This window comes from Capricornis sumatraensis, chromosome 7 (assembly GCF_032405125.1).
Source record: "Capricornis sumatraensis isolate serow.1 chromosome 7, serow.2, whole genome shotgun sequence".
In the NCBI taxonomy this organism is placed as follows: domain Eukaryota; kingdom Metazoa; phylum Chordata; class Mammalia; order Artiodactyla; family Bovidae; genus Capricornis; species Capricornis sumatraensis.
In genome coordinates, this window is record NC_091075.1 from 73,113,130 (window position 1) to 73,126,525 (window position 13,396).

Below are 13,396 nucleotides of genomic sequence, written 5' to 3' on the forward strand. Positions count from 1 at the left end.
ATCTTTAACAGAGTTGCTTAAGAGAGAAAAATAAGAGAATAAACATTTCCAATGTGTGTTCTTTCTCATTTATGACTGTGGTTCTCCAAGAGCAAAACAAAATGTAAAATGGCTAGTTAAAATTCTTACTTGGCGTGCTAAGGGTGTGCTAGGTCACTTCAGTCTTGTCCAACTCTTCGTGATCCCATGGACTGTACCCCGCCAGGCTCCTCTCTCCGTTGGATTCTCCAGGCAAGAATATTGGAGTGGGTTGCCATTTCTTTCTCCAGGGGATCTTCCCAACTCAGGGATTGAACCCAGGTCTCCCGCATTGCCGGCAGATTCTTTACCATCTGAACCATCTGGGAAGCCCAAGAATACTGGAGTGGGTATCCTATCCCTTCTCTAGGGGATCTTTCCAACCCAGGAATCGAACCAGGGTCTCCCGCATTGCAGGGGGATTCTTTACCAGCTTACTTGGCACTACTAGTTAATACTGGAAATCAGTCAGTTACCTTTATAATCCAAAAATGAAGCTGTGTTATTTGTTAAGATTTTTGCGGTAACAGTTTCTTTCTGTTTCGTCCTGCTGTGGTTAGATAAAGGATTCATTAATATCTTCCCTATGATGAACACAACAGTATTTGTAAATGATGGAGAGAACGTGGATCTGGTTGTTGAGTATGAGGCATATCCCAAACCTGAACACCGACAGTGGATATATATGAACAGAACCTCCACTGATAAGTGGGACGATTATCCCAAGTCTGAGAATGAAAGTAACATCAGGTAAGAAAAGAGCCTTTTACTGGCAATTATGCAGTTCTACCTTTCCCCTTCACTTGTTGTTTCATCACTAACTCATGTCCGATTTTTTTTTTTTTTTTTTGACCCCATGGCCTTGTAGCCCTGCTAGGTTCCTCTGGCCGTGGGATTTCCCAGGCCAGAATAATCGAGTGGGTTGCCATTCCCTTCTCCAGGGGATCTTCCTGACCCAGGGATTGAAATCCCATCTCCTGCAGTGTAGGTGGATTCTTAACTGCTACCTCATCCTATTTCTGTAACCGTCAATGTATGAGAAAACAGCTGATACAGAAGGAAGGTTGGGGCTGCTCCCTGGGTCTTCATCATTTCATTTTGCCATGTGTTTAGACCGCACAGAAAATTCCATGCCTCAGCTGTCTCATTTGTAAATTAGAGGAGAGTCCTGACCTAGAGTTCTGAGGATAGTTCAGAGCAGTGACTAGCATACACTAGGGCCACAGTAAATAATTCTTTTCAGAGAAAGAGGCATGTTAGTGCCTTTAGTTACATTTTTAAAGCTAGAAGGAAACTAAGAATTGTTAAGCATCTTTGGGCTAAGCATTGAACCCAAGTTTCTTTTACATCAGACTTCTCATTCGATTCTCAAATAAGTTGTATGTGCTTGTTTCTGGCCATACGCTGTTCTCATTCCCTTATGTACATTAACTCAATAATTTTAGTCCTCACAAATGCTAGGAAGAGGCACGCTTACTTCCCTCCTTTCTTTAGAAGATGAATTTGAGACTTTGATGAGTTAAGTAATCTCATCAAGAGCCAGTGGCTTATAAGAGGTTGGTGCCTAGTTACAATTGGTGTTTTTTTCCCCCTAGTTGGGAGCTCTTGGCCGTTGTAAAAATATGGGTGAGAGAGGATATTGTCCTGGACCAAAGGCTAAGGGCTGGAGGGAAGAGGATGGATTGGGTGCTGTCCAGGCTTCGTCCTTAAAGGACTCGGTGACTGAAGGGGCAGGGAAGAGGGAGGAGTCTGGCTGGGGCAGCCAGATTGGATGATAAGAGGTGAGCCGTTCCAGTGGGAGGGAGAGGGGCAAAACCAGTGACCTGAGTTTGGAGTTTGTTGAATTTGAACTTGCCTGTGGGATCTTGAGTGGAGATACTCAGGTAGGATGTTTTGTAGGTCAGGTTCCCTGGATGCAGCTCCTGAGAGTGGGATTCACAGGCAAGGGCTTCATTAAGAAGAGAGAGACCGGGGAGAGAGTTGGGGAAGTAGGGTAGGGAGGGGGAAAGGAGGGAAAGAGGATGCGGGTGAGCTGCGGTCCCATCCTAGGGGCTCTTTGGGCTGGGGGCCATGAACATAGGTCTGGAGAGGAAAGAGGCGTAGGACAGGGAGGTTGGACTAGAGGTCAGGATTTGAAAGTTGTAAGCAACAGTAAGTAGTTCAGAGGAGCGTGAATGCCCAGGGAACGTATGCAGTGTGACAGGAGCCTAAACAAGCCGCCCCCCGTGCAGAGTTGATTGTGGCCCTTGGGGGTCTAGGGCCACCCAGAGTGCTCCGTCCACACTGGAGCCCACATCAGTAACTCCCTGATGGTGGTGCTGAACACAGCCACCTGTGATAACCTTGGTGTAAAACAGAAGCCCCGGTAGCACATGCTCCCAGGGACACTTGGAAGAAGCGGCAGGGGTAGGAGGAGAACAGGAGATGCTGGTGTCAGAATGAAGGTGAGCGCCATGGTGTTGACCTTGCTGCATGGCCCTGAAGTGTCTGCGTTGAGACACCTTGATGGAGATGCCTGCCAGTCTTGGGTTTTGCTAGGCAGGTGCTGTTAAAGTAGGGCAGGTGAGTTCAGGACACTGGTGAGAGGGAGGCTGAAAAGAGGACCAGGGCGGGGAAGGATGCTGGCCATAAGGACAGCACAGGATGAGGGTGAGGTTGCCTTATGGCAAGAAAGCCTTTCCCGACGCTGTTCTCATATACCAGGCATTTGTCTCAATGAAATATATGTGTGTGTTTGCATTTGTTAACGTCGATTTTGTTAACACTGAATTACATGGGATGTAGTTTTCTAAAACAGGCGTGAATTTCAGATGGAAACTGTGAAAAAGCCACACATTTCGAGGTAGGTGATCCACAGGTGACTGACGGGTTGTTCTTTTTTTGTAGATACGTAAATGAACTTCATCTAACCAGATTAAAAGGGACTGAAGGAGGCACTTACACATTTCACGTGTCCAATTCTGATGTCAATTCTTCCGTGACATTTAATGTTTACGTGAACAGTGAGTAGAACAAATGGTTCCTTATCTTTTTATTTTTTATTCTTTTAAGTTGTGGCTGGTGTTTGCAACAGCTGCCGCCCCGAGTTCATTGTGTACTGGGTCAATAATGTTTCATGATAATTTTGACCTTAACAAAGACCTCGTGGTTTGGTGGTTGGAAGGATGTGTACAAAAACCAATTCCTTGTCCTACAATTCGCTGACCACATGACCTTAAGCTGGTGCTCAGATGCTGGGTGCTGCCCTTTGAAGTCAACAGAAGAGACATAGAAGTTAAAAATAACAACAGTTCGAGGGAGAATGTATTATTATTGATTGCCGAGATGGGGAGCTGGAGGTTGAATAGGAGCTGGATTATGGTATTAGGTGGGAAAGAGGTGCTATCAAGCCCCGACAAACGATTTCTTTGTTACAGCACCTTTTCTTTCAGGGTTAGGGTATTATTTTGTGTGAAATGAACACAGTATTGATCAGCTCAGAGTGTCCCTGCTGTGTACCATGCGGGGACTGGGGGAGAAGGGAGCAAGCAGGTGGTTTAAGGTGGGAGGATGGCCATGGACACCTGAACACCTGAGCCCTGTGTGGTCCACGTCCCACAATGTCTCTGTACAAAGGTTGAGCCGCAGGGGCTGTCCTCACCAGCTGGGGCTTTTCTCATGACCTGCTCTTGGCTCTACTGTGGGGTCACCTGCATTTCCCAGAAAGAGGGGCAGGTGCCTGCCACACCACACCAGCAGGGGACCAAAGGCTGGAGGCCTCCAAAGACATGGGATTCCAAGGGACTGTCCACAAAACGACCAGCAGAATTAGCTATCCGGGGTGTATTGGGGAGGGTGGTGAGATGACAACCTGGAACGTTCCCTGGAAAACAGCTCAGTAATGGCTGAGCCCTTCATATGTGTTGCGCTGCAGGAGGGGAGCCAGTTCCCCATCTTCCAGGAGCTTCCTACTTGCTGTGTAGAGTGATTCTCCATCGTTAACTCCCTGATGGTGCCGCTCACCAGCATGGTGAGGTGGGAAGCATGATCCCCTTACAAATGGAAACAGCTAGCGAGTGATACTCAAGACAGGTTTTTGGTTGCTAATCTGGAGTCTTTTGTCTGTTCCAGCATTTCTAAAATTGTATTTCCTGAAAAAAAAGGTGTTAACATGTATTTAGATAAAGAGCATCATATCCACATACAGATTTTTCTGAGCTACAGACTTTCTCAGCATCCTTAATACTCTAATGTATGTTTTGCCTGCTCAGAAGGAGGCGTGGGATTGAGCATATATCTCAAATTTGTATGACCACAAAACTGCTTTTCCAAGAGAAACTTGTTAATTAACATCTCAGTTCTTCAGAACAGTTTTGATTACATGGTATTCTCATTGGCCTGCGATTCAGGTATCTCTAGATTAATTCAGATGTTAATCAGAGATTAGTGTATTACACATGGGCAAAATTGCCTGCTTCTGAGAAATCTTCATGTTCAAGTAATTGAAGAGATGATTGCAGGTGAATCAATATCCTTGCAAACATCATATGCATTACTGTCTATACAAAACCTTATTTTAGGCGTTCTAGTGCAGTGCTTCTCAACCTATTCCCAAGGACCTTGTGTATTTGTAGTTTCCAATTTGTTCTGAATCAATACTCCTTAACAAAATACAGAAAGAACCAGTCACTAGAATAGAGAGATGGAAAAGAAGAAAGATATATAAAATCCCAGAATGGATCTTTTTTTTTTAATTACTAGACTCAACAGATATAATTAAGTGAGGTTGCTCCTTCTCAATGCTTAGTCTTGGCTGCTGTGCTTACACACTATGCACCAGAACTAGTAGATTGTGGCCGTGGTCTACTCGACAGGCCTCCCTTTGAGAAGCTTAGTTGTTGGGAATTTTCTAACATTGTGTCATTTGTATCCATCTCTCTTTCCCTGGCTTCAAGGTCAAGGGCTCATTAAGATCTCTCTCCCCCTTTTTCCTGCTTCCATTTGCCAGTATGTGGCCTGCCGGTCAGTCATGAGTCATTGACCTTAGAAAGACATCTCTGAAGTCACCCTTACTTTTCTCTGGGTGACAAAATTGCTACGTTTTTACTTACCAGCCTAACTTGCCATCCAACAGGATCCATATTGATCACCTCTGCTGGTGAACTCATGCTTATTTGAGGCTAGAGAGGAAATGGCCTGAACCTTCCCAAATGATCCTTTCTTGGATTCCCTATAATTCTGGGGCCTGGGTCACAAATACTTTCCAGCATGTGCTGAGCTCCTGCTTCAAGCACTGGGCACAAGGATGACGGTGTGCAGTGTCTCCTCTCGTTGGCTAAGCTCTTCAGGGGTCTATTCATTGAAGTCGCTTCAGACACTAAGCTGACTAAAGGCATTTACTTCACTTTACCTAACACATTGGAGTTCTTGATCTCTAGATGCTTTGACAGAGGTAGCATTTTTGTGTGAATACTTCATCTGTTTCTTGGGAACTGTGTCCCAGTTGCCCTTCACAGATATAATTAGCTAATTTCTTTGCTGACTTTTTATTTTTTTGGATTGAAAAAAAAAAACTAGATGCTATCATGGGGCAAGATTTTTTATGTTAAATTTAAAATCAAAAGCTAAAAATAATTTTAAAATTTAAAGTTGGACCAGTTGTGTCCATTTTGACGTATTATTTTAGCGAGCCAAATGCATATGTAGGTCTGCTGCGTGGTTTATTCTGTAAATAAGCTGAGCCCCAAGGGTGAAAGGAACTGTGCTCTGCAGAAACTAGAATGAATAAAAATCAGAATAATAAATGCATGCTGTTAGTGTAGAAATTCAGGCTACTTTTAGTGACAGGGATGCATAATTGCTTAATAGATTCAGCCATGAGAAATGCTCAAGGAAATCCTTGATTTTGAGTAGTTAAATATTTGGTAGTTGAAGACTTCATTTGCTTAGAAAATTTGAGAATATTGTACTTGTGTGTGTTTGTGTTTTAATCACTTATGTTAAGAGAAAGCTATATACACTTAAACTTTAAAATGTTTTAGTACTATTTTTAGCTTCTCTAACAAGGCATGATTTGCATGGGTCTGTTGACTCAGTGACTTTAAAGGTGGTTTGTAATGGCCAAAAAATGAAACAAAAAAATCGGTGATTCTTTGCCTTGAACTTGCATTGCTATAATTATTGTTGAATTGCTTATTGAAGATGTATATAGAAGTCAGGTTCTTAATTCTAAAAGGAAGTTTCATATCTTTGATGAAAACGGCCATTTGTTTCCATTTCAGATCAAAATTTGGTGAAAAATAGGGTTTTAGGAACTATAAAACTACCCCAAAGTGTTTTCTTAATACACGTTACCCTTTCCAAGATTCCTGCAGGTGTTAGAAAAAGTGCTAACACCAAGATTGTGTAGGTTAGGTAGCCTGTGATGGTTGACTAGAAATCTGTGGTCTGTTTGGTGTCTTATAGACTTGCAGAATGAATTTAATGGTTGCTGGAGAGAAGGGATAGTTAGGGAGTTTGGGATGGACATATATACTCTGCTATACTTAAAATATATAACCAACAAGGACCTACTGTATAGCACATGCAACTCTGCTCAATGTTATGTGGCAGCCCGGATGGGAGGAGAGTTTGGAGGAGAATGGGTACATGTGTTGGAGAAGGGAATGGCAATCCACTCCAATATTCTTGCCTGGAGAATCCCATGGATAGAGGAACCTGGTGGGCTACAGTTCATAGGGTCCCACAGAGTGAGACACGACTGAAGTGACTTAGCATGGCATGGATACATGTAAATACAAGGCTGAGTCCCTTCACTGTTCACCTGAAACTATCACAATATTGTTAATCGAGTATACCCCAATAGAAAATAAAAAGGTTAAATTTTTTTTAAATGCAAAAAAATATAATTATAGAAATCTTACAAATTAGCAAAAAAAAAAAGCGGTTGGTGGGGGAAGAGAAACTTATCTCTTTGGTAATAATAAATGTCAAATAAATGACATACAATAAAGGTTTTTACCAGATCTAGGACAAATAAAAGGCCAAACATGTATTTTAACCCTAATTAATCCTGACTCTCTACTTTTCTGTCTCTCTCTTACACACACACACCACATTTTCTTTATTCATTCATCCAGTGATGGAGATTTGCATTGCTTTCATACTTTGATTGTTGTAAAAATTACTGTGGTGAATGTGGGAGTACAGATATTCTAGATAAGAAAAAGTTCTGCATTTTCCATAATGGGTATAGCAATTTATGTTCCCACCTTCCTGTTATGTTAAGGAACCAGGAGTTTTATGTTCTCTGCATTTTTGCCTATACTTGTTATCTTTTGTTTTTTTTTGATGATAAATAGGTTGACAGATTTGAGGTGACAGCTCATTGTAGTTTTGATTTACCAGTAACCTAGAATGACACTGGTAGCATTACATCAATAAAATGTTATCTGGTAGCATTTCCAGATCCACATTATGAATTTAAAATTTGTAGCAAATGGTATTTGGAGATTTCTCTTCAATCTCAAAGATCTGTCCTTTAATGACAGACCTACTTCAGCTTCCCTGGTGTCTCAGACAGTAAAGAATCTGCCTGCAATGTAAGAGACCCGTGTTTGATCCCAGGGTCAGGAAGATCCCCTGGAGAAGGGAATGGCAACCCACTCCAGTATTCTTGCCTGGAGAATCCCATGGACAGAGGAGCCTGGCGGGTTACAGTCCATGGGGTTGCAAAAAGTCGGACACAACTGAGTGACCTAACACTTTCACTAGTTGAGTAAAAGAATTGTGGTACTCAGGCAGTGGTGCAGAATGGCCAGCAGGACAAGAAAAGTCTGGAGAATGAAAGGGCTTGCCTTTCATCTTTGGGCTTATATGGAACACAAATGATGTTAAGCTCGATTGGATATCCACATGACTGCTGAACACCAAATTCTCAGAATCACTGGTTTCCCTTCATTTATGGCAAAGTGTTAACAGAGGGGTTGAAACAATTTAAGGAAATGCTAACTAATGTATTATTCCTAAACCACTGCATCACATAATTAACATCCTGTCTGGTGTAAGCGATTATTTATAGATCATACAGTATATTCAAATCAGTCAAAGTAATAAATCATTCAGAATGAGGCCTTCGATGGGAATGTTCCCTTTGACCACATCTGCAGAATCTGGGCTGCTTTTTATATATTTGTGGTCATTGTTATTATTTAGTCGCTAAGTCGTGTCTGACTCTTGCAACCCTGTGGACTGTAGCCCAACAGGCTCCTCTGTCCATGGGATTTCTCAGGCAAGAATACTGGAGTGGGTTGCCGTTCCATTCTCCAGGGGATCTTCCCAACCCAGGAACTGAACCCACGTCTCCTGTGTTTCCTGCATTAGCAGGCAGATTATTTTACCACAGAGCCACCTGGGAAGCCACCTTCTCCCAGGGATCTTGTCAAACCCACGTGTCTTGCAGATTCTTAACCACTGAGCCACCAGGGAAGCTCATTTGTGGTCATAGTTAAATCCAGTTATGGATGGCTAGACCATCCTTCCAGGGAGAAGCTCCCTAAGGTGGAATACCCTGCAACAACTTGGGCAGCCCACCATTTGGCACAGGTGAGTGTAGGGCTGTCACGACAGCCTTGTAGCTAGATGCCTTTGGATAGCCTGCTTGCCAGCCATCTGAGTCACCCACCTGGCTGCAAGTCTCAGTGATTATATTTAGGGTAAAAGTAATGCTATCAGGTTTGGGGCACCTTTCCAGATCTTCATGAGTCAAGAGAGCAGAGTCACTAGGACTTTGCCTTTTTGGATAATGGACATGTTTCCAACCGCTTAACTGTTTTTAAAAGTGATAGGACCTTCCAAACGCTTGAGTGTCCAAACCTTACTTGTGTTAGAGGCTAAAATTTTGAGACTTAATGTTAACACACTTATCAGGTTTTGCTTGAGAGGCTTTGCTTTTTAGTATTTTTCATTTCTTTTTTCTGGTTGCTGCTGCTGCTGCCAAGTCGCTTCAGTCGTGTACGACTCTGTGCGACCCCATAGACGGCGGCCCACCAGGCTCCCCCGTCCCTGGGATTCTCCAGGCAAGAATACTGGAGTGGGTTGCCATTGCCTTCTCCGTTTTTTCTGGTTAGGTGGATTTTATTCGACCTACTTCTGTATTAAATTACTGGAGTTCTTCAACATTAAATAAAGCTAGTGCTACAAAGATAAGTGCTAAATAAATCAGAAATCCTTTCTGATTTATTTACTTGCTTTTCAGAGTTTACTGTAAGACTACCACAGTATACCCGGAATGAGGCCTGGTTTGTGCCTCATTATACACTTATACACATTTGTTTTTAGATTAAAACAATATTTTCATATTAGAAAATTGTTATATGACAGGTATGATAACTTGAAATTATAAGTAGGCAAAAATAAGAATGAAATAAGTTTAATTCTTCCTTTTAAAGTTGATTTACATTTTATGGATTACCAGTGCTAATATATCTTCACAGACCACTTAAAAAAACTTTTTTTGGGGGGGATGACAAAAATGAAGTTCTTTTGCATCACCTTGTGTTTTGGTGCTGAACAGTGAATTCATTGTGAGCTGTTTTCCGTGCCGTAATATTTCTTCTACAGTGCTGTGCTTAGTTGCTCAGTCATATCCAACTCTGTGATCCCAGGGCTATAGCCCACCAGGCTCCTCTGTCCATGAGGATTCTCCAGGCAAGGATACTGGAGTGGGTTGCCATGCCCTCCTCCAGGGGATCTTCCCAACCCAGGGATTGAACCCAGGTCTCCCGCATTGCAGGCAGATTCTTTACCATCTGAGCCACCCAGGAAGCCCAAATATCACTTTGCTATCTCCTTGCATGGATATTTCATGATTTCCTTAACCAGTATGTGGTACCATTTTGAGACATTGGGTGTTATGTGGTGAAACTCTGAAATAATGTGAATGAATTTTAAAAGAAATCTATTAAATTGATTATTTAAAGTTTATAATTATTTAATCTCAAATGAGCAACCTTACTCTAGTGGCAGGAAGTCAATGAGGTTATCATCTGTCATTGTCTTTCATGCTCCTATATCTTGAACATACGTCTAGGAAGATAGGCTGTGCTGACTTGCAGGACAGTTCCAAATTAAGGAATAACGTTAGTATGGGTAGCTAATCTACGTAAAAATAGTTTCTTGTCTTTCTACATTAATTTTTTTATAGGTAGTTTGAGATACTTGACAGTATCTGAAGTCTGTTTTTATTTTCTTTTCCTGAACTTGAAATGAGTTTTTGTTCTTAAATTGCTTGGGAGTTATGAGTGTTGTTTTTGATGTGACACTTTATTATTTCCTCCTTATGAAGAGGATCTTTGTCGATGCAAGAATTGCTATAGACATTTAAACTGGAAGAATAAAGGAATATCATGGCAACCTACTTTTAAAGCAGAGTTTGAGTCTCATATTTTGAAAAAATTTAGGCGTGTTGGCATGATTTTTCTTTCATGTCTCCTAAGAAAGTTGATGGTCTGGCTGGGTGTATAGCTAATTTGGGGGATCTAGTCAATCACTGAACTGATTGGAGAACAGGGTAACCTATCTAGATCGTTAGCCCTGTGTTAGTATGACCTGGCCATTATTTCATGTGTATGGTGTGAAAGCAGAAGAGGTGTAACTGCCTACTTCAGTATTCCTGGGCCTTCCCTGGTGGCTCACACAGTAAAGAATCGACCTGCAATGCAGGAGACCGGGTTCATTCCCTAGGTCTGGAAAATCTCCTGGAGAAGGGAATGGCCACCCACTTGCCTAGAGAATTCCATGAACCTGGTGGGCTACAGTCCATGGGGTCAGAGTCTGACCCGACTAAGACACTTTCACTTTTTCATTTTCAAACTTAAGCTAGAATTGACCCTGGCCCTGGGACATACTTTTCTAAAAATAGCCTGAGTAGTCACTTTCATATGAGTGGAACTGCTGCTCTGTGGAAATTTCCTTTCCAATTGAGCCCCACGTGTTTTTACATCAAATTAGTCTCCTTCGGTTACAGATGTATACATGGTCACCTATAATGTATAGTGGAAATTTAAATTAATCCAAGAATAGGTATGTAATTTTTCCATGGGCATTGTGTTAACCCTTCTCTTCCACTTCTAAATTAATGTGGAAAAATGAATCCACTACTTATACAGAGTAGAACGATAGCGCTTTATCACATGTCTGCACTCCTAGGCAGCATTTGGGCTACATTGTAACATGTGTACACATCCCCCACCCCAACCCCTGGGTCACTGATGATGGTGCTCTTGTAAATTGAGCACAGTGATTCTGGCTAAGGAAGGCTTTCTCCAAGTAGTTTCATCATTTTTTGTAAAGCTAACTTCCAAGATAGGGAGATCTTTTTAATGGCTGTTTAGAATAAGGATTGACAAACTATAGCCTTTTGGCCAGATTTGACAAGTATCCTGTTTCTGAATGGCTCATAATCTAAGAATTTTTTTATTTCTTTGGGATGGGTGGGAGGTAGGAATGATTTAAAAAAACAAGATTTGTGAGATGTGAAAAAATGATTTAAAAAAATAAGATTTGTGAGATGTGAAAAAATTTCAGTGTGTGTGAATAAAATTTTAGTGGAACACAGCTTTGCACATTTGCATACATGTCTGTGGCTACATTGAGTGTATGTAAGAGACTCGTAACCCCTAAAATGTAAAATATTTAGTTTCACCTTTCACATGAAAAGTTTGCATACTTTTTATTTAAGACATCATTTTATTAGGAGAATGATTTTTTTTTAATGATAGACATTCTGCAAAACATAACTGGATGCAGAAGACTGTAATTGAAGTTTTGTTTAGTTAGTTAAATGAAATTCTGTTAAAGTACTCACACACCAGTTTCTAGATGTCTTTAAGAATGTATAAAACAAAATGTAACTTCTTTAATTTTTTTAATTAAAATATGGTTGATATACAGTGTTAAATATGGTTTATATACAGTGTTGTATTAGTTTCTGGTGTACAGCAAAGTGTTTCAGTTCTCTGTGTGTGTGTGTATGTATTCTTTTTCATATTCTTTTCCATTATGATTTATTGCAGGATATTGAATATAATTCCCTATGTTATACAGTAGGGTCTTGTAGTTTATATTGTATATATTAGTATCCAAAATGTACTTTCAAAATATCTGTTCTGAAGATTTTAAGTATCATACTCCTTTTATAGGTAAAAGTTAACCCAAGTTTTCAAATACTTGTTTAGTTGATTTAAATTCCTATATTATAATGATATTATGGCAGGAATGTGGATGTGACCCAGATCCAAATCAGGATAGTGACAAATTGCTACAAAGCATCACTGTGTTGCTGATAAATATCATCAGACCTACAACTGTAAAAACAAATTCATCCTTGTGATTCCTCTTCATTTAGTGTTTTGTTATATGGACACTTGGGCTTCCCAGGTGGTTCAGTGGTAAAGAATCCACCTGCCAATGCAGGAGATGTAGGTTCGATCCCTGGGTCAGAAAGATCCCCTGGAGAGGGACATGGCAACCCACTGCAATATTCTTGCCTGGAAAATCCCATGGACAGAGGAGCCTGGTGGGCTACAGTCCCTGGTATTGCAGAGTTGGACACATGCATGTACACACACACACACACGGACACTAAAGTCTGAGTTCTTTGCTGATTAGAGAGTGTGGGCAGATGTGTGTTAATAGCAGGATTTGGTGGAGTCGGTTGCTGCTGCTGCTGCTGGGTCGCTTCAGTCGTGTCCGACTCTGTGCGACCCCATAGACAGCAGCCCAGCAGGCTCCCCCGTCCCTGGGATTCTCCAGGCAAGAATACTGGAGTGGGTTGCCATTTCCTTCTCCAATGCATGAAAGTGAAAAGTGAAAGTGAAGTCGCTCAGTCGTGTCCGAGTCGGTTAGGGTAAGCCAAAAACTATGCTCATCTCTTTCCCACCAGTTACTTGTATACTTCCTCCCACCCCCAGCTCCTATTATCTGTGCTGTGTTCTTTAAAATTCAACTTGTTCTTGCCTTCCTTATGGACCTGATGGTGGTGAAAAGAAATTTTTTTTAAGATCGTATATCTGTGGGATAAATCAAATGGTTGGGGTTTTTAATTGCATGAGCAATAAATTCTCAGAAGAGTTACAAGCACTCTGAAATCTGCCTACGAGCTGATCACTGTTGTCGGAGATGCCAGATGACTCAGGTCCACAGTGCTTTGAAAGGAGACAAGGCTATTTTTTTTATCTCTACAGGAAATACATAACTTATACACCTCTTAGGCTTATCTAAACCTCCAACTTGGGAGGATTTAGGGAATGTGTCATTTGGTATACTGCTGATTGCAGAATATCTAAGAAAACACAGCTCAGATTTAACCTGGCGAATTGCAGGGAGTTATGTATCTTTA

At 41.4% G+C, this 13,396-nt stretch overlaps 1 protein-coding gene across 4 annotated transcripts in view; it reads left to right on the forward strand.

The window, feature by feature from the left end:
* Positions 1 to 13,396, forward strand: part of KIT (KIT proto-oncogene, receptor tyrosine kinase) — an 83,439-nt gene that overhangs the window by 49,891 nt on the left and 20,152 nt on the right. For all 4 annotated transcript variants that reach the window (XM_068975680.1, XM_068975683.1, XM_068975681.1 and 1 more), the window contains exons 6-7: positions 579 to 768; positions 2,905 to 3,020. In XM_068975680.1, the coding sequence (XP_068831781.1) occupies positions 579 to 768; positions 2,905 to 3,020 (306 nt within the window). The remainder of the gene's footprint in view (positions 1 to 578; positions 769 to 2,904; positions 3,021 to 13,396) is intronic.